The sequence below is a fragment of the Anastrepha ludens genome, chromosome 3, assembly GCF_028408465.1.
Source record: "Anastrepha ludens isolate Willacy chromosome 3, idAnaLude1.1, whole genome shotgun sequence".
NCBI classification, from domain to species: domain Eukaryota; kingdom Metazoa; phylum Arthropoda; class Insecta; order Diptera; family Tephritidae; genus Anastrepha; species Anastrepha ludens.
In genome coordinates, this window is record NC_071499.1 from 20449851 (window position 1) to 20471957 (window position 22107).

At 40.5% G+C, this 22107-nt stretch overlaps 1 protein-coding gene across 1 annotated transcript; it reads right to left on the reverse strand.

Moving 5' to 3' along the window:
* Positions 1-1275: 1275 nt before the first annotated feature.
* On the reverse strand, positions 1276-21653 carry LOC128857109 (zinc finger FYVE domain-containing protein 26 homolog). The gene is made up of 8 exons (XM_054092686.1): positions 21165-21653; positions 20284-21086; positions 18277-19342; positions 11121-14213; positions 10799-11057; positions 4900-6065; positions 2233-2363; positions 1276-2163 (listed from the first exon to the last, which is right to left on the reverse strand). The coding sequence occupies exons 1-8, from the start codon at positions 21255-21257 to the stop codon at positions 1740-1742; spliced, it is 7035 nt and encodes a 2344-aa protein (XP_053948661.1). The 5' UTR covers positions 21258-21653; the 3' UTR covers positions 1276-1739.
* Positions 21654-22107: the final 454 nt, after the last annotated feature.

Below are 22107 nucleotides of genomic sequence, written 5' to 3' on the forward strand. Positions count from 1 at the left end.
TCCACACAAACAGCGATAACTTTTAGAATTATTTTTATTTTTTTTTTTTTAAATTTTGCTAAAGTCAAGTCGAAATATGATGTATTAGTGCTATGTCTTTATTTTTGTAAAACAAAACAATTGACTATCAAAAAAAAATTATTGAAATTCACAATTTTTTCGGGCCTCTGTCTACCCCTAACGCCTTAAGTTATGGGTGAATCATTGTTGCCATTACAATTCGCCTCCACATCACTCGGTCATCAGCCTTTCGTTTGATATCAGCTATGTCCATAGCTCCAAAGTCGCCTTCAAAGTCATACCTCCATCGTTTTCTCGGCTGGACTGTACTTCTGTCACTTTGTGGATTTGTTTCGAAGATCTTTTTTATAACTACAAAATGGCACCATCTTTTTAATGAGTTAGTGCGTTGGAAGTTACATTCCTAGCTGACTTCCAGTGAAAGCTCGCTGAAATTCGGTTCAGTGGAAGTGAGGTTAATGCATCTAAAGCGTCCGTAAATTTGTGTCATCGGTACAAAAATGAGTTTCGAACAAAGAGCTAATATCAAATTTTGTTTTAAAATCGGTAAAACGTTTACCGAAACATTTGAATTGATGGAAAAAGTTTATGGCGCAGATTGTCTATCTTGTGCCAGAGTTTATGAGTGGTTTACACGTTTCAGAGATGGTTGCGGGGACATAAATGACAATGATCACACGGGCCGCCCAAAATCAGTAATCACCGGAAACTCCATAGAAATTGTTCGTAAATTTATCAGAATTGAACCGAAATCATTGTTGAAATTCAAGAAGTTGGAGTTGAATATCTCCAAAACATCGATTTATCTCATTTTAACTGATCATTTGGGCTTACGAAAGGTCGGTGCACGTTTCATTCGGCACAAGTTAACTGAGGAGCAAAAATTGCTCAGAATTCAACATTTGAAAGACCTCATTAAATAGGCAAGAAACGACGAGAACCTCCTTTACAACAGTGTAACTCTTGTGGCGCATTTTAACCATCAATCACTCACCGCATTCGCCTGATATGGCTCCCTGTGACTTCTACCTATTCGGAAAATTGCATTCGGTCATGTAAGAAAAACGTTTTACGTCCGTCATCTAAAAGGCTTGTGCCGACATCCTGAAAGACATTCCGGTCAATGACCTGAAACACTCTTTCGAAAAGCTTTTAGATCACACAAAACAGTGTATCGAGAGCAGAGGAGAGGAGTTATCGTTGTATATCGTTGTTCATTTGTAGAATGTGACCGTACCATCGAATCCTTTGCGCTTTGATGTACCTGATTACATTTGCACCCCTGTTAAGTGTGTCTTCAAGCCGTACAGGAGTCCATATATTTTTCTTAGAATCTTTCTTTCAAAACAATTTACACGTAACTGATTGGTTTCATTCGATTCCAGCAACCAGACTTCGCACCCGTATGTGAGTGTAGGCCTCATGGCAGCCAGCCAGTATTAGATCATGGAATTCATCAACTAGCATATCAGGCACGATGATTAAGGATACATAAAATGGTTTATACTTTATTTTGTGTATGGTTATATGTGTGTATGCACGTATGTATATGTATAAGAGTTTGTATAAATTTGGTAAAAGCTTATTAGGTAAAATCACAACAATACATGTAAATATCTAACGATTCGATTAACAGAAATACATACAAATGTACGTATGCATGCACATACAAACATGTAAAAAGGTATATTTGTTCTATTTTTCAGTCGTGTTGGAATTTATTCACGTGCGGCTGCATTAAAATTCAATTTTCTTTCGCACAATTTCTTTATATGCACCTGATTTGTGAGTTCGGCTTGCCGGAGTATGCGACGAATATCACCGATGCGTTCATATTTATTCGCCAAAAGGTATGCCGATTTCAATTGGCCAATAAAGATGTGACAAGATATGCGCAATTCAACGCTATGGATCTTCTTGGCGAGATTATCGAGCGCAGCTTTCACCTCTGGCGCGTTGCTATTACACGCCGAATTGATAGCGACCGAAAGGATTTCGTCAATGTCACGCGTTTGGATGCCATTGTTGCTCGTTATGCAGCTAATCAACTTCTCGACTTCGCCAATACGCTGATTGCAGGCAAGAAACTTGGCAGCTGCTGCAAATACTTTCATCCCAGGCAATTTGTAATGATTAATGATCCTGCGGAATTGAAATCATATATTGTAATTAAAATCTGCATGATCATGCATCCGTGAGAATATCGCTCACCTGTAGGTCAAACCAAAACCCTCGTCGATATTTTTGCCGCATAGCAGAATTAAAATGCTAATTTCTATGCGCTCTTGGAGACCATCGAATAGTGTGGGCAGCTTTAACTTGAGGCTGTGGTCAAGGCGTATCTGAAATGAGTGAAAATAATGGGTTGGGGAATAAGTTCAGTTATATTTTCTTTCTTTCTTCGATTTGATTGCTCTAAAAAACTATTGTATGTTAATTGAATTTTTGAATTATTTAATTTTTTCTTCGTTTTGAGGCTTAGAAATAGAATACTCAGGAGGCAAAAATCAACATTTTCGACACTTGTTGTTGGTATGTCGGGGTCAATTCTGGATAAGTAGGAGCTTAACCTGCTACAATATCCAGAACGTAATTGTGCCAAGATTACGCGGGTCTCACGGGGAAGTTGAAGCTTTTCATCGCCTGTAGAAGGTTGTTGGACTCCGATTACGGCATTCGGTGGTCGGGAGCTTAGGAAGGTGGTGACGGTCTCCCGATGAATGTCATTTATTGTCTGTCTAAACACTGTCTGGTCCAGTAAATGTCTGTTAGTTTTGTCCTGGATCTACGCCGACGAAAATGAAGAGGTGTCTCCTGACGTGCCTGGGAGGCAGCTCTGGCTCAAGCAGGTGTCTGCAAGGGTGAAAGCTGCGGTAGCACCGCAGCAGGAACTGCTTGCTGAGCAGTTTATTGTGCTAGATTACAGGGAGCATCTGTGCAGCGTCGTGACGGTGTTAAAGAGGTGATATCAGGAGGTAAACCGTCGCTGTCCGAATAGCAGTGTTTTGGCAAGTCTGGAGCTTTATCCACTGCGTGTCACTAGTTCCAGGCGACCAGAGAGGCGCAGCATAGTTTAGAACCGGACGGCCAATTGCCTTAAATGTCGATAGCAACAATTCTTAGTCTTTGTCCCAAGGTTACACCCAAAATTTTGGGATTGTCAACTGGCCTCGGTAGTCTAGCTAAGTGCACTAGCCGGCGCTCCCAGAGGTTGTGGGTTCGAGCCCCACGTAAAGCACGCTCCTCGCACTTTTTGAAACCTATTTTCCTAGTTTCTATATATAAAAAAAATAATAATCATTTCATTCCTCAACCCCAACAACCTTATCCTTCCAATCCTTATAATATATACATATATATAATTGGCGCGTACACCCTTTTTGGGTGTTTGGCCGAGCTCCTCCTCCTATTTGTGATGTGCGTCTTGATATTGGCAGAAATACACTCGGAGGTTTGCCATTGCCTGCAGAGGGGCGAGCGCTATTAGAAAAATGCTTTTCTTCATTTTGGTGTTTCACCGAGATTCGAACCAACGTTCTCTTTGTGAATTCCGAATGGTAGTCACGCACCAACCCATTCGGCTACGGCGGCTGCCCTTCCAATCCTTACTCCCACGCAAATGTCAGCGCATTACTTGCATTGTAGCTGCTAAAAAAAGCAAAAAACAAAGAAAAAAGACACAGTTACACATTGCATCAGTAGTGCCAGAAAGAGGAAGCGGGCAATCGCGGTAATAGCGCAGACACACAAAACTTAGCGAAGTCCTGAACCATCTGTGTGATCCTTCTGCCAGAAAAATGTGACACACAGATGACGCTTCAAGCAGTAAGAAGGCGTTGTTCCTAAGCAACGACAGGTGGGCATTCCCACTACTTAGGACTGGTAGCGGCAGGCTAATCACCTACCCTGTCAGAAAGCAAAATAGATTAACGAAACCAACGCAAGACTGAGTCGTGTCGAGGCCCTATGCTCCCGAGTGGAGTGAACAAGGAAAAAAAAACAGTCGGAATTTGTGTGTCATCGACTTTTACCTTGAGTTGCAGTTTGGCCTCCTTTGTCCAGTTGGTAAAGAGGGTCGCCGTGGAAAGTTGTGGGGGAAAGTTAGAGATTTTTCGCAGTGAAAAAGCGAGAAAGGTCGGCGAGGTAGACGTTGACTTAGGCGCACAGGCCATCAATGTCATTGCCCGACGCCATTATCGTGCAGTCGTCAGAGTATGAGACCAGGGAGACTCCCTCTGGTAGTTGGGGGAGTTTTGATAGATAAAAGTTGAACATCAAGGGTGAAGGGTGATCTTCCTCTGTTTGGATGTTTGGTCTCGAAAAATCACTAACGAGTGACGACCGCTCTGATAGTTGGCGGACCACCTCTTCAACCATGGCGAGAATGTCGACTGAAAAATATCATTTAGTAGTGTGGAATGACTGACAGTATCGAAAGCCTTCTGCAAGTCCAATGCTACTAGGACAGTCCTCTCGCACGGGCGGTTTTGGTTTCAGTAGCGGGATCAATCTCCCTGCTTTCCACTTGTCAGGGATAATGAGAGTGGCCAAGGACAGATTGAAAACTTTTCTGAGAAATCCTACTCCCAATGGACCCAGGTACTTCAGCTTTAGTACATTCTCAAGGCAGCCGGTTCTACGTTACCGGAATGACTCGAGTTTTTCCCGACCAAGAGCTGCCGCCCCAGTAAACTAGACCTGTCTAGCGAACCGTTTATCACAGCAACACGCGGACATAAACAGCGCTTTTTGTGCCGAATCGTCAATATGAAGCAAAGAAAGGAGTGGGTGGCCAAAACCGAGAGTCAAGCCGAATCTTCAACCAAAGAAGTTTCAAGTTTTTTATCACATTTAGCAAAATTAGTTTGATATGCTTACCTGCTTCAGTGTTTTCAAAGTGATGGGCTCCTCCGCTGGGTTGGACTCCTTCTCACAATGCGCGAGAAATTTCGCCACCTCCAATTGCATTAAGATCGTATTGATGTGACTGTTCAGTGCACGCGCATCCATTTCCATCAAAAAGCTCGAGTGCAGAGCGGGTGTATGCGCACCAGACCCCCTACTCGAGCGTCGACTGCCAACTGAGCTGTTTCTTTTGCGCAGCATAGGCTCCAAATCCACTTTATCCCACTGCGTCACCTCGAGTTGCGACTGCAAATGCTTGTGCGCATTGTGCAAATGCATTGCGTTGGCATGCAATTTCTGGAAGCTATCACAATTTTTCGAGTAGAATCTGACACAAGTCATGCTGGCGCGCACAGGATCCTGCAACAGTAGCTGCAGCTGATAGAGTGAGTTGAGTAGATTCTGTGTCTCCAGGTAGTGGCATGTCTGCAGTAGTGTCACCCGCCATATCGACAAACTGGCGTCCAGCTTTTGCATGTGTTCGATCAAAGTGGGCACAGCGCCATTACGCAGCGATATGAGAAATATATTTTGTATGAACAATTCGGTTTCGAGATTTTGTTCAATGTAATATTTTAAAGTAGCGATAAGCTCGTGATGGCGCATGAGGAATTGCAGCACATCCGTGTGCGATCCATAGGTGAGCACATAGTGTAGACACTCTTCGAAGCCACGCGTGTGTTGCAAGTACTGACGTGATTTGTTGTCCAAATTCGTATGCAGACCACTGAAATTGCTGTGTACCTCAGTATATTGACCTTTTGTGATCTTTTTCAGATTAGCCAATGTGTTGAGTATGCCCAGTGCGGGCTCATGCAGGCGTATGGGGCAGGGGTCTTTGCGGCGCGATAGCAGTGATGCCAGTGAAGTGTTCGAGCTGCGTATGAGCGATGCGCGCTTCAGCGTTTCTGGTTGCGGCTTGAGACATGGCGTGTTCTCGATAGTTTTCACTATTTCCTGCAATAGTGGCGGACCGCGTTGTGGTCTTTTGATTGCTTGAATGTCAACATCGTTGTACCACTCGAAGGGACTCTCATTGTTGTCGGCATCAGTGGATGTGGACATGATGTATTTGCAGATTTTTGCGTTTATATATTCGCTACTCAATTTCGTCATGCAATGGGAGAATTTCTCGCGTGCTGAAATATGGTATGAATTATGACAAAATTAGTTTTCATACACATGGGTCGAAAAATCCTGGACTTAAGCATTACTTTCATTGCATTCACCTCTTTTTCAGTTCGTACTAACCTTAAAACGAGAGCTATCAAAATTTCATGATATTCTATACATTACTTCGTGAGTTATTGAGCTAAGAGTGACGCTACTTTTGTTATCTTCAAAACAAAGACACAAAAAGAAATCCTTGATAGGAACAGAGAAAAAATACGCTTGAAGCAAAACAATCGGTTGAAAAGTGTTATGGGGACTTCACTCTATCATAAACAATAATAAAACGATGGTTTGCTGAGGTCAAAAGTGGTCGTAGGGACACCGATGATGCAATGAGGCCCTACGCGGTGGTCGTCCTAATGGGCCGGTAACACCAGAAAACATCAAAAAAATCCAGAAATTGGAATGATGAAAAAGTGAAATTGCGTGAGTCAGCTTGTATCGTAAAGATATCAAAAGTGTGGGTTGGATTTACATTGCAAGAGCATTTGACTATAGGGAAGCTCTGTTCAAAGTTCACTTACTGATGACTAAATCAAGAACGTGTTGATGATTCTGAGCAATGTTCGGCCGTGTTTAAACGTAATAAACCGGAAATTTTGCATCGATATGTGACAATGGATCCATCACTTCACTGCAGAATCAAAACGATCATCATCTGAGTGGACAACAACTGGTGAATCTCGTCCTAAGCGCCCGAAAGCACAACTATCGGCGGGAAAGGTTATGACCTTGGTATTTTGTGATGTGCATGGTGTAATATTCATTGACTATCTTGAGAAGGGAAATACCATCAACAGTAAATATTATATAGCCTCACCGCAGCATTTGAATATCGAAATTGCAAAGAAACGTCGGCATCAGCCAAATAAAAAAAATTTTGTTCCATTAAGACAACGCATCGTGTCGCAAGTCAATCAAAACAATGGAACTTCGATTCGTATTCGCCAGTTTTGACTCCCAACCACTACTGGCAGTTCGCAGACCTAAAAAAAACATCTCGCCGGGCAGTGGAAGAAAAAAAGATTTGTGTTGCAGTCACATGTCAAAGAAGTGGTGGCATTATTGCGAAAAAAACTTGCCTTTCACTTCGAGATGCGGCAACACAGGCCGTTATGTCGAAAGGTTACATCCCATAAGTGAAGGTTTACGTAAAAAATGTTTGTTTTGCCAAGCCAACTGCCAGCGTGGTATGAAAAGCAAAACATTCATTACCTCGGGCACTAAAAATCAACGGGGGTAAATAGTGTTCAAACAGACCATAACTCACTAAACTGTCGACATTTGCGACCTATTGGAAAATATTGAGGAATTGAGAAAATTGCTAAAACTGAAAAAACCAGATTTAAAATGAGCAGCAAATCAAAATGAATTGGTGGAGAGCGGCAGATACCGCAACAAAAACGGAGGTTCATCGCCTAATGAACGAAGTCAAATCTAAGATGCGCCATTTTATATAAAACCAAGAGAAGTGATATGAGTTTTTTGTTTAATTAATTTAATTTTTCATATTTTCGTGTCCATACGTTTGCTATTTTATCACGAACTTTGGTATAATAAAGAGCAAGTTTTAAGCGAAAGAATCGCGCTGATTAAAAAAAATAAAATTCGATTTTTTTTTCAATTAATTTTTTTTAATAATTTTTTTTTTTAATTTATTTTTTTTAATAATTTTTTTTCAATAAATTTTTTTTTAATAAAGTTTCATTTAATTAATTTCTTTTAATTAACTTTTTTTAATAAATTTCCTTTTAATAATTTGTTTATCATTTTTTTTACAAACGTTCTTTTAATAAATTTTTTTTGATAAATTTTTTTAATAATTTTTTTTATTTATGTTTTTTTAAGTTAGTTTTTTAATACGTTTTTTTTTAATTTATTCACAAGTTTAAAGCGAAAGAATCGCGCTGATTTGAAAAAAAGGATTCGATTTTTTTTTGTTTTCAATAATACTGTTGTTAACCATTTGAATTTTGTAGGGAAATAAGTCTAAATCTTTGTGCATTATTGTTTGCAAAGACTGTCGGCTGACACCAAGTTGAGCAGATAAGCTTCTTGTTGAAACCCTTGGATTGCTTTGTATAGCTGCAGCTACAGCAGCGATCGTTTCCTCCCTCCGAACTGGTGGGTTTCGATGATAAGGCCTTCTTGCGACTCTTCCTTGCTCAGCAAAATTATTCACCAGTCTCATTATGGTCCATCTGCTCGGGGGATCGCCGCCAAACATCCGCCTGTAATCTCTCTGTACCAAAACTACGGACTCCAGAGCGTGATAGCGGCGGACTATTCAAATTCTTGTTTGCGTGTCCCAGTTATCCATTTTAATAAATTTTAAAGATCAATCTGCAAATTAAAACAAAAATGGAACAGATAACTTAAAAAGAAAAAAATGTATTCAATTTTTTTTTGGTAGCGGCTTTCATCAGCCACCCTGTATTTATAATAACTTTTTGTTTTAATAATTTTTTTTTAATATTTGTTTCAATAATTTTGTTTTGTTAAATTATCTTTTTTTAATTAATTAGTTTTTTATCATTTTTTACATATAATATACTTTTTTTTAATAAATTTGTTTTTGAATTAATTCCTTTTTATAATTTTTTTATTAACTTTTTTTTTCGCAAGAAATCCGTGTTTATATGGAATAATATGAGTTTTTAGTTTAATACTATATTTTTTAATAATTTTCGTGTCCATTCTTCATGCTATTTTATCACCAACAGAACTTTGGTATTGTAAAATAACGAGCAAGTTTTAAGCGGAAGAATCACGCTGATAAAAAAAGAAAATCGATGACGTTGCTGGTGATTTTCTTAAATACAATTTTTTGTTTTCATTTTTTTTATTTTTTTTTATTAATTTTTTTTTAGTTAATTTTTTTAACACATTTTTTTATAATTTTTTTTTTTTAATTAATTTTGTTTAAAGTAATTTTTTTAATTAATTTTAGTGACTTATTTTTTTTTACTAGGTTTTCTTTAATTCTTTTTTTAATAATTTTTTCAATAAAGTTAATTATTTACTTTCTTTTTTAAATTAATTTTCTTTAATTTTATTTTTTTAATTAATTTTTTTTTATTTTGTTTTTTCTTTTCATTTATTTTTTGTTTTTAATTAATTTATTTTAACTGATTTTTTTTTACTCTTTTTATTTCATATGTTTGGCTTAATTTTTTCTATTTTTTAATTTTTTTTAATTTATTTTTTGTTTTTAATTTCATTTCATTTTAATTTAATTTAATTTAATTTTTTTCCACAAGAAATCCATTTTTATATAGAATAAAGTGTGGAAAACGTAAAAAAAAACAAAGTATTAAGAAATCAAAGCTTTAAAAATCGGCGTATACATCCTTTGCTGGTTGTTTAGCCGGGTTCCTCCTTCTATTTATGTTGTGCGTCTTTTTATGAGTAGCATTTTCATGGTAGAAATTTCCTTGGAGGCTTGCCAATGCCTGCCGAAGGGCGACCGTTATTAGAAAACAATTTTTCTTCATTTTGGTCTTTCACCGAGATTCGAACCTATGTCCTCTCTGAATTCAGATGTTAATAATTAATTAACTTGAAAAATGTTAATAAAAATTTCACAATAAAATATACTTGATTCATGAAACATGTTGCATGTTGCTATTTCCAAAAATCTAATTTTAATACGAAAGGCTAAGCCAGGTAAGCATTTTATAGACTTATACTTAACGTGGTCTGTCGCAAAGTTAAGGTAAAGCTCAGTTCATCTAAGACCAACGAAAATGTAATAGAGTTCATAAGAGAAAATCAGTAGCGCCGGAGTGATTCTTAGATTTTGCGAATTCCGCTCAACAATAATAATAGTAAAGAGTGGCCGTCTAGGACAATCGTATTGTTGCCATTTGAAACTGCCTCGCAATGTATGTTGCTCATTCGCTTTAGACATAGGTACAACGCAGCTCCGCCAACTTTGGAGATGCATCTCTCTAATTTACTGAGGAGCCTCCTTGCGTGACAGAGTAGTTTTATACTGCCTCATGGGATGTATTTGTGAATGCTTTATTTTGTGACAAAAAATAAAAACATTTTTATTTTCTCCTTCATCGGCAGCACTTCGGAAGCTTCATTGTGAAGATGTTATTCTGACTGTATAAATTTATGAGAAATTCTGTAGGAGCGGTCTTACGCAGATATCAATTTCGGTCGTTTTGGTAGCGTAGAGAACCAAAAGTTGTTTTGAAACACTTTCGTCATGATTTTGATTACACTCTTTAACACAGAGTTAATCCTAGCAAGAACCAACTTTAACCTAAAATAACCCCAACCTTAAATCTCTCTATGGGCAGCCTCGACCTCCCACAGGATTGCCAAAATATTGCTACGAACTTGCAACACGACTCCAACAACAACACTGGTAACACTACGGACGCTTGTGATCTATGTGAGATGTATTCAGATCAGCCAGATATACCTAACCTAACCTAACCTCAAATCTCTAAACTCTTTACAAACACTCTAGTTTTGTATAAAATACCTTTTTTATATAAACTTTTTTGGTAAAAATAGAAACCACCAAAACTTGAACAAGAAATATCTAGAAAATTAAAAAAAAAAAATCAAAATCTTCAACTTATCCAATCTACAACATTCCTCCAGTTTTTTTTTCTGCTTGTGAAAAAAATGTTTAGTTTTGCTAAAATCTTAGTCATTTTCATTTCTAAATTTAATTGATTACCTGTATCAAAACAACCTGCCCGCAGACAAGATAACCCGTGCGCGGCCATAACTCCGGCTGTGGGAAATCCACACTTGAGGTGCACCTCAAATGCCAGATCCCATTTTTCTGCTTGCACCAGCGAGTCACCCAGTTTGCGAAGACTGTGATTGTTCAGAGGACCCGCTGGTATTAGCGCCTCGCAGCCATTTTGCACCACTGACATAATAATCGCCGCATGCTCGCGTATAGTTTCAATTTCAGGTGGGCCACCACGCACCTATGAAATACAAAAACATTGCTTATGTAAATTCAGATACAAAATTCTGCACGCAAATTTTACCTTAGCAGCCAATGCAAGACAGCTCATCATCTTCGCCACCAATTCGTAGTCGACTTCCGGATTTGGCACGAATAGTTTTTCCAATTTGTGGCAGTGATACAACAGCAAGTCGACACATTTCTGTTGACCCTGATGAAAAGCGAGTATGGAGAGACATAGCGCCACGCTGGGCGCATGCTCGTAGCAGAACTCCTCACGCAACAGCTTGTCGTGCGTAATGTTGCCGCACAGCTGCCACTTATAAGCGTCGATTTCACGCACACGCGCACCATTACCAACGGCAGTCGTAGCACCATCGCGTTTTACCTCAGCTTCCGCACGCTTACGTTGCGCCTCTTCTGTTTTGCTGAAGCAGTCGTTGCAAACACGCACCTCCACATCATCGTACAGAGCGGGTATGCGCATGCGATGCGTTGAGCAGGCAAAGCAAACCACCCGTCCGCAACGACGACAATGATGGCGACGCATCAGCATGGTGAACGCGGCACGATGGCAGCACATGCAGTGCGTGGCATCATCGTCGCGCACCCAATCGTCACGCGTCGGTGCCGTCGGCGGCATTTGGAATGCGCCACACAACGAGTCCAACGACTGTTGCATGTCTGTGGTCTGTGAGATGCGTTCCGACGAAGAGGCGATGTCTGAGACGTGATAGTCCAGCGCCTTGGTGCCGTAGATACGGAGCAGCAAATCGATGCACTCATGCGTGATGACATGATTCTTCTGATACAAATTGAAATTGAGCAAAATAAATGCAGAGTTTGTGGTATGGCCAGTGTCAGTGCCCAGTTGGAACTTCACTTTCAGCGGCGAATTCGGACTGCGCGTGTGTATGTCGTAAATGTGGCCGCGTTTGTCAAAACAGAAGGAACACACCTGCGCGTCAACGGCGTCCACGTGCGACAGCGCACTACGCACAGCCGCTAGCACTTTGGTCAGCGTCTCAAATTTTGTATTCATCACCAACTGCTCAATTATCAGCAAAGGGTATTTGAAAAGTTTCCAGAACGGAGCAAGTTCGTTGGGCGTTAGCTGTTCAAAAATGACGAGAGAAATTTTATAATTTCGATAGCTTTGACATTCGTGCGGATTGTGGCGTGACAGATAGTCGACGGCGTAACTCATTAGATATACCGAACGAAACTTGTCTTTGTGTTTGTCCAGAAACTCGACCACATCTGCAACGGGGAATGTTTCGAGGATCTGCAGTAAGTATTTGTTCACTTCGCTCTCACCATCGCCAACGCCGACAGCGGAAGTGCTGCTGTCGCCTATATCGTCATGGAACTCGAGCAGCGCGTACAGCAGCACATCCAAAAAACGTTGCTTTTGCGCAGCAAAGTGCGCGGTCAACTTCACCACGCGACACCAATTGTAGCACAATTTGTACAAATGCAGCTGCAACAATTTCTCAAATATCGCCGTTGGCGTTTTCAAGCCAAAGTCGTAAGCGCGCGGCCACGTCTCGAACTGCAGCACCTCGGAGACTTTCGCGTAAATAGTAATGTCAGCTAAGGTTTCCTCGAGCTGGTGGCGCAACGCCACTGATATGCTTGTTGCCGCATGCTTATGTTGCAGCGTATTTTCAATTAACTCCTTGGCCAGGCGTGTTGTGGCAATTTTCGTAAAATTGTCGCGTATTAACTTGGCGCGCACACCCACGTCATGTATGCGCCCAGCCAAACAAATGTTGCGCGCATCCTCTTCGATTACTTGTACTAACAGCTGATCCGTGCGCGCTTGTTGCAACGCTTTTGGTTGATAGCCCAATTCCAATGTTAGCAGCTCCAACTGTGTCAGTTTCGATGTGACATTAGCTACCAGATCTCTGGGATCGTAGTCGGAGCGCAAGGCTGCCACAAATTTATTGCCATCAAATAACTGCGCTAAGCACTCAATCTCCTCCAGCTCCAGCAAACTCTCCAAGTACTGCGTACTTAAGTTATTTGCCGACAACGACACGTCAGCTGCGTTGATGACGCCCTGCAGCAGACGTGCCAGTAACGAATTTTGATTTGCCACATAGTTAAGTATGTTCTCGGCTTTTTGGTCGGAGATCTTGCGCCACACACCCTTCCAGCCGCCAACCCCACCGCATTTGCCGGCGATTTCGGGACAGACATTCAGCGCTATGACATGCACCAAATTCAAATTCAGAGCCGATACATTCGCCTCGATCTCCAGCGGCGTCATATCGCATTCGAATATCAATTCGCCAATGACGTCACAGATGTTGATCTTCAGCAGTGCGCTCGTATGATACTCTATATTGCGATCGCGCAAGTGGACTAGGTACGCAAGTTGCTGCACATAGGCGATGAAACGTTGATAGTAATTGCATTTCGCTTGGAGATCATGAAAGAGTGACCCATGCGTGCGCAAATCATCGATGTGCCCAATTTCGCTAGCTGCTTTGAGAAAGACGCTGTGAAAGGCGCGCTCGCGCTGCAACTCTACTGCCAATTTGTGTGGTTTTAGCGAGTAGTGATTGTCGTAAAGCAACTGCGATAGCCGCTGCTGCTTCAAGGATGCCAAACATTCACTGAGATTTTCGAGCAACGTCAAGGCGCCCATATCGCCATATAACTGTGAATTGGTGTTGGAGGTATTGCCGGCTGTGGCAGTGGCAGTGGCCTCCGTTCTAAAGGAACGCGACATGCTTCCACTGGGCACTTGCTGTTGACGCCGTATGACCGTCAACACATTCGAAATGATTTCGCGATTGAAAGGCAAATTGAGCACCAAATCTGTGATGATGATTGCATTTAAGTTGTGAGTCTCGAAATTGCGCAAAAATGAGTACTGTGGATTGTTCATGTGGCGCTGGCAAATTTGTTGTTGTTCCGGTGTGGCTTGTATGCTTTGCGTGAGCGCAAATTTGTCAATGACACTGATAATTCGCGATATACTGAAACCTTTGTCTGCCACGTTGCGTATCTGCTCCACGGTGGCTTTTGGCGGATCCGCAACGCCGCTGCACTGCTCTTTCTGCTCATATTTCTCGTAAATAGTTGCGAGTTTATGCTTGATTTGCTGTTGTTGTTCGACGAACAGCAGCTCCCGGTTGAGTGCGGTATTTTGTAGGTGAAAAGTCTGAAAAGCAGGAATGTGTGCGAAAAATTTACTTTTTCATACAAAATTATATTTAAAAAAAGTTGTGTAAAGGTTATGTATATTATTTTTTCTCGCAGGTTTACATGATTATTGTGTGGCTTTTGACACTCCTCAAGGAGGCAGCTGTCGTCTATGGTTTCTGGCAAAAACCAATCGAATTCAAGTACCATTTTAAGGAAACCTTCTCTATAACGGACAATGGTAGCCCGAGTTAGGTAGATGAGGGGATCCCTAACGACCTTATCAAAAACATAACCGATCTTCACATGCTTAGTATCATATTTAATATAACTGTTACTTATTATTATTCTTTTTTTATACTTATAAAGCTTTTGTTAATTTTATAAAACAGTAAACAAAACAATACCTGAAATACTTAGTCTTGCCATAAATTCTGTGACAAATTTTATAATGTACTGCTTTTGTTCGTATGCATTGTCTACTCCAAGGCGAATCTATTAAAGATGGTGTTGGTAAATCAGCTGATTTGCTTTTTTTCTTCGCCGTGTCCATGTAGCTGTCAGCTCAGAATGAAACAAGGCAAATTCATTCTTTGTTTTCTACTTTGCCAATACTTTTCTTTGGCAATCAAATCTGCAAAACATTGTTGTTGGTCTAGTACTACCACCTTTAATGAATGCGCCTTGGTCTGCTCATAAATTATACTCAGTCTCACTTATCCCTGTCAGTGTTATGTAGATCACAACAGCAGGCTAACAGGTTGGGTCCATAGAGACAGGGGTGTTAGATGAATGGGTTTGATGGGGTATGAGAAAAGGTGGTTGGTGCCGTGCGGGATGCCTTCACATGCTTCTCATATATTGGGTATGCCGGGTTCGATTCTGGATAGGAAGACTGGTAGAACCTGATACAGTAACCAGAACGTAATTGTGCCAAGGTTACGCGAGTTTCTCGGGGTAGCTGGAGCTCTTCACCTGCTATGGATGGTGGTTGGACTCCGATAACGCCATTTGGGGGTCGGGAGCTTAAGAAAGTGGTAAGTGTCTCCCGATAAATGTCGTTTATAGCCTGTTTTAACACTGTCCGGTCCAGTAATTGTCGATTTGTTTGATCCTAGAACACGTTGAGCTGAATAGTTGTCTCCTGACGTGCCTGGGAGGCGGTTCAGGTTTAAGCAGGTGTCTACATGAATGGGACCTGCGATAGCATCCTAGCACAAACTGCTTGCTGAGCAGTTTGTTGTGCTCCTTCACAGGAAGCATCTGTGCCGCCTCGTTATGTAAGTATTGTAGTGAGGATATCAAGAGGCATCCTGTCGCTGTCCGAATGGCAGTGTTTTAGGCGACCAGGCGCAGCGTAATTCAGAACCGGCCGGTCAATTGCTTTAAATGTCGCCAACAACATTTATTTTTCTTTGCCCCAAGTACTGCCGGCTTGTGATTTGAGGACCTTGTTGTGGTTTTGGACTTCAGATAGCAAACTGTCAAAGGAACTCCTAAAATTTTGGAGTTGTTAACAGTAGGTATTGATGTGTCGTCGACTTTGAGCTTGAGTTGCAGTTTGACCTTCTTTGTCCAGGTGGTAAAGAGGTTCACCGTGCACTTAGTCAAGGAAAGTTGTAGATTCCTCGCAGTGAAGAAGCGAGAAAGGTAGGTGAGGTAGTCGTTTAATTTTGCGCACAGGCCATCATTGCCTGACGCTATTATCGAACAGTCGTCGGCATATGAGACCAGAGAAACTTTCTCTGGTGGCTGCGGGAGCTTCGATATGTAGAAGCTGAAAAGCAAGGGTGAAAGGACACCACTCTGCGGAGCACCTTGCTTTATCCTCCTCTGTTTAGAGATTTGATCTCGAAATAATGCCGACGAGTGTCGACTACTCAGACAGTTCGCGGAGCATCTCTTCCGCCTTGGCGCGAGTGTAGACTGTAAAATGTCATCTAGTACCGTGGAGTGGCTGACAGTGTCGAAGGCCTGCTTCAGGTCCGGCGCTACTATCACAGTCCTCTCGCAGAGGCGGTTTTGATTAAGCCCGCGATCGAGCTGAGTGTTTATGGCGGTGAGTGCTGTAGTGGTTCTGTGCACTCTTCGGAAGCCATGCTGATATATAGAGTAGGAGTAGGCGAGCTTCAAGAGTTTTTACTCAGTTTTGTGGCAATTTCCGTGGCAAAAGTCTGTACTCAGTTTCGTGGAAAATCGCATTTTAGTGATTGCATTACAAAAGTTTGGTAAGCAAGTGGTGCAAGCAAAGGAGATTTCGAATTGCACAGAAATTCCCTTAGAAAGCAAAAAAATGTCCAGGGAAGTGAATGTGTCGACCAGAAAAATGTCAAGACTAATTATAGATGATCTCCACATGAACGGCTTCCATCGCTCACCTTTTCATCTTTTGACAACGCGCTTGAAGAAAATTACACTCGACAGATGCAAGCAGCTTCTTTGATGGCACGCGGTCAACGGCCATGAAAATATTCCTTTTACAGATGAGAAAATGTTCACTGTTGAAGAAGTTTTTAATAAGCAAAAAGACAAAATCCATGCTAAAACTTCTAAGTACGCAAAAAATGTTGTTCCAAGGGTTCAGCTTGGCCACCATACAGCCTCCTTAATGGTTTGGTTGGGAGTGTCTTGTAAAGACTTTACATCTCTTAAAATCTGCGCGAAAAAGGGGTTAAGACGGGGGGAAAAGTTTACCAGAAGGATGCCTTAAAAGGTGTATAGAAGCAGTTGAGCAGTACTCCCTTCAATGGAGAGCCTTGAATCCTCCAGCAAGATTCCGCTCCAGCCCATAAAGCAAATTCCTCACAGCAGTGACTAAAAAACAATATTCCTGGGTTCATAGCCGCAGAAGATTGGACGTCTGGAAGTCCGGATCTGAATCCATTGGACTACAGTCAGAATTGATGACCTCACAGAAATTTGCAAAGTCTCAAACAATCTTTGGTTCGAGCAGCGACGTCAATAATCATGAAATCCGTGCGTGCTGTAATAGGTGAATGGCCTAATCGTTTGAAGGCTTATGTAAAAGCTAATAGTCACCATTTCGAATTAAAATCGAAAATTTGTTTACAATATTTACATCATTATTATAGTTACACCATTCAAAATGTGTTATATTTTCATATCTATAACGGACCTAACTTGTAACAGAACTTAGTATATTGCTCACAATCTTTTTTTAGTCGTTTCTGCTTGAGCCTATTTCCTAATGGTCCTTGAAATCGAACTGGCAATCTTTACATCGAATTCTATTTTATAAAACTTAAAATGCAAAAAACTTCGAACGAGAGCAACTTAAAATTACACCAAACTGATGGTTGGTGCGAATGCAGCTTTCCTACAAACAAAAAAACCGATTATATGATGAAGAGCTTACTTATCTTATTGCTCGTTGTATAACGTAATGAAATACATACCTACATATATATGTATATATAAAGCTGCATATGTATTTTGAAAAAATTTTCAACCAGATATGACGCATAGGAAAAATTTTATTTTTTTTTTCACTTGAGCTACCCCGTATTAAATTAAAAACATAAAGCAAATAAAATGCAAAATAACGAGCTTCGGTTGCGATCAGTTGCTCACTTGCAAATTCTTATAAGTAAAAATTTATCCAGTAAAAACTTGCAACTTCCCCTCAAAATGAGATGTCATTTTGCTCTCTCACCAAAACGAAATAATTTTTAACAACTATTACAAAGTATTTGCTTCATAAACAGACCTATTTTTTCATTGCAAATACTCAAATCTTATTGCTTAGAACCTGGAGTCGTGGAAATTAAGGTCCCCTTGATATGCAACATGGCAGATATTTTTCTATGAGGAGCTTTTTCATGGCAGAAATACACTCGGAGGTTTGCCATTGCCTGCCGAGAGGCGACCGCTATAAGAAAACACTTTTTCTTAATTTTTGATCTTTCACCGAGATTCGAACCGACGTTCACTCTCTAAATTCCGAATGGTAGTCACGCACCACCCCATTCGGCCACGGCGGCCGAATAAGGGATCATTTACGATAATATTCATTAATTGCCCTAACTAAATACAAGCAACCAACACGAATATGGCCAACTTACCTCAATAATGAATTTGACGTCGTTGAAATTGTTCAAAGACAATGCTACTATTGCCAAATCCTCTGGCGAACCCAACATCTGTGGTATAATACTCCGTTCGGTGAAACTATCAAACTCGCGCCGTGACTTTAATTCATGCACAGGATTTTGCGCTCCATCTTCGGCAGCGGTGACGCTGCGTGCCATTAAATTTCCGCTGCCTTGATTTAGTTCGCTCTCTTGCAACATTGGGCGCACTACTCCTGCTGCACCACTTATTGTGGCACGTCGTTTCTTTCGCGCTGCTTTGCGACGCGACAAACTAGCGTGATTACTGCGATCACGACTGTCATCATCACTGGAAGATTTGTCTACAGCATCGGCATGCACACGCACCAATTGTAGCAGATCTTCGGGTGCTAAGCCATACTTTTGCTGTATGTTTGCCAATATAGGGGAATTATCGAACTTTTCTAAAACGGAATACTTCCACAATGCCTCAGATATTACATCAATGATGCGCTGAAAGCGAAGCTGCACACGCTCTGATGCATGTTTGTAATCTTCTGAATGTATTTTTTTAGTTATGAAATTTTTCAAAAATCCAAAAATTGCTTGAAGTGAACGACCGTTACAAATGAAACCATGACGTCCGCTGCTAGCTGAAGTGGGCGTTGAACGCATCGACGTTGTATGAGTCTCATCGGTAGCTGCAGCTGTGCTATTAGCGGCGCTTGAGTGTCCAGAGTGACTACGATTCGGCCGAATTGCAGAAAAAAATATATTCGAAGACATGCGCAAATGCTCCCAGCGCAGAAAAATCAACTGGAAAATGTCTTCGATAAGTGCGCATAACATGTCCACGTTGAGTATTTTCCGCAGCATTGCGTTCAATTGCTGAATCTTGCCGTCGTAATATGTATCCGAATTACAGTTAATTGTGATGGGCAGCATTATGTCGCACACAGTGGACAAGGCTGTGTAATAATTTAATGTTTCCATTTCAAGTTCATAAAGACATTTCGTTTTTGATAAATGTATTTGCCACTTGCGTGTGGCTTCCAATAAGCGACGGGTATCTTCGAAACTGAAAACGATAGCAAAATAATAGTAAACTAAAGAATTTATTAGTATCTACAGGGTGGGCCATATAGCGTTTGCTTTTTGAACCACCTATTTTTTTGAGAATGGTAACACAAATGACATGTCAAATGTGTTCATAATTTACTTAAAGGTTTGACATTTACGAAATAGGACGCTATACGCTTGAACAAAATCGGGAAATATTGAAAACCTATTTCCAAAGTGGTGAGTCTTCTTCTTCCCCTCTGATTTTCACATCGGTGGCTACGTCAATAAGGGAAATTGTCGGATTTGGGGTTCAGAAAATCCACACGTTACTGTAGAGAAGCAAATGCATCCACAACGAGTCACTGTTTGGTGCGGTTTTTGGTCTGACGGCATCATCGGGCCATTTTTTTTCGAAAATGAGTTACAGTAAATGGCGAGCGTTACCGTGATATGCTCAACGAGTTGTTCCCAAAAATTGAAGAGGGTTACATGGACGACACTTGGTTTCAACAGGACGGTGCAACTTGTCACTCTGCCAAAGTTACACTCGAACTTTTGGCTACCGTTTTTTAAAACCGAATAATCAGCCGAAATTCCGATATAAATTGGCCGCCTCGGAACTGTGATTTAAGTCCGTTGGACTATTTTTTGTGGAGAGCCGTTAAGGACAAATGCTATGCGAACCATCCAGATACGATTGATGCTTTAAAACATGAAATCGAAGTTGCAATTCATGAAATTGGAGCCCAAACAATGGAAAATGTGCTTAAAAATTGGGTTGATCGAATGACCTTCTGTAAAACCAGTCGTGGCAGTCATTTGAACGCTATTATTTTTCATTCATGAATGACAATGTTCAATCTTCAAAATAAAAAAAAAATATTGATGTGTTTTTTTTATAGCCGATTCAAAAAGCAAATTTTACATGGCCCACCCTATATATGACAGCAAGTTTACCTGACATCGATGTCGTAGTCATACAGCAGATTTAGAGCGTAACGCGTATTTAGTATTGTATCTAATGGAATGCATTTATATGCTTCCGAGAACCTTTTCAAGAAATCTATAATAATTGCAATGCGCTGAAAATCGGCATAGAAAAATTTATGCATTTCCTTCAAATGCGCCGGAGTATCGTCAACAGAATATTCTGTCAACCATTTGTTTATGTTGCCCACTTCGGCCAATGTTTGTGTGGTATTGGATAGCTCATTGGCAATTTTCAATATCAGCAAATTATTACGCAGCCCCTTATCGGCCACACTATGCGCATTCTTCAAGTGTATCGCTACCAACGGTGCAAAATGCTGCTTATAGCGCAAAGCCTGATGCAATACGAATTCTTTATTGGGTACGCCTGTTGTGCAATTCTGCCACTGCTCCTGTGACTGTTCAAGTACTTCCACTAATAGGTTGGACTCCTGTCGTGCCAGCAAAGCTAAGTAAGCATCATCAGTCTGCGCCATCTCCGAAATTAATTGTTTTATTAACCTTAAGCGTAATGACGTCACATCCAGTATATTTAGCGGAAAGTTCACAATGAAATTAATGAACTGTGCCCTACATTTGCTATCATTTTGCGTCAATAATAGCTGCAACACTTCAGCGATTACACGCCGAATATGAAGTTTGGATTTCTCGCGGTTCAAATTCAATATCTGTAATGTTGGGTATGTGCGGCGCTTCAGCTGTTGCGTTATGCTTTCGAAATTTGCTGGTCCGCTAGAGTCGATGTCGGGGCCTAAGGCCTGCAGCCAACTCTGCAAAAGAGATCAAAGTACATATGCATACATATGTAAATACTCAATGTACCCAAGTGCCACCGTGCAATTACAAACCTTTAGCAAGCTACATTCCGACGGGGGCAGTAGCTCCAAGTATTCCTGCATATTTGACTCTCGGGAATGTATGTGCTCCATTATCTCCGACATCTTCACCAAATTAATCGTAAATAATCACTTATTTTGTTGCATTGAATACCAACTGCATTACTTCAGTTAATGGCAATAACAGATCGTTTCAATCAATAGATTTCATTACTATGCACATTTTCCTTTTTCTTATATTTTATTTTTCACAAACATTTGCTCAGTAGTTACGAAACTAATTGTTATTTCAGTGAAATTTTTAATCTTTTCAAAATATATATGTATGTATGTAATTTTCTTTGTTTAATTTCCATATGTGATATCAGCTGCTTTTGTTTTGATGCCAGGAATGATAGAAGATGCATTCTCTATGTCGTGTTTTGATGCCAGACAAAACAGCAGCATGGAGTTGCCAGACAGTGGACTTTATAAGCCACATTCATTTGCTGAATTCCGCGATATTTGTGCGCAGATACGACAGTGCAACAAGTCGCAAAGAGAATTGCCAATCACTCAAACTCATAAGATCCCCTGCAAGACACGACTGGGGGTATTTTACAAGTTAACTGTATTTGACATACTCGCCATTGAAAGGTGACCAAATTTGTTGTCAAGGCGAGTCTACTTGTCATGACAAAAAAGTAGTTACCATTGGGTATTTTAATTGTAATTGTTGTAAAAAACTTAGCATATTCTTAAATTTCAAGATGTTTAGAATAATTTGAGACGAGGCCGGAATAAAACAAACAAAAAACATATAAATAAAAATATAAAAAAATTGTTACAAGCTCATGCGTCCCTGCGTGCACTGGCAGAAACAGTGTTCACATACCGAATAAGCAATTGCTTATATCAGCGATTTTTTGGTATTTGGTGACCAGTTATTATCAAATGAGTACAAAGTATACCAAAA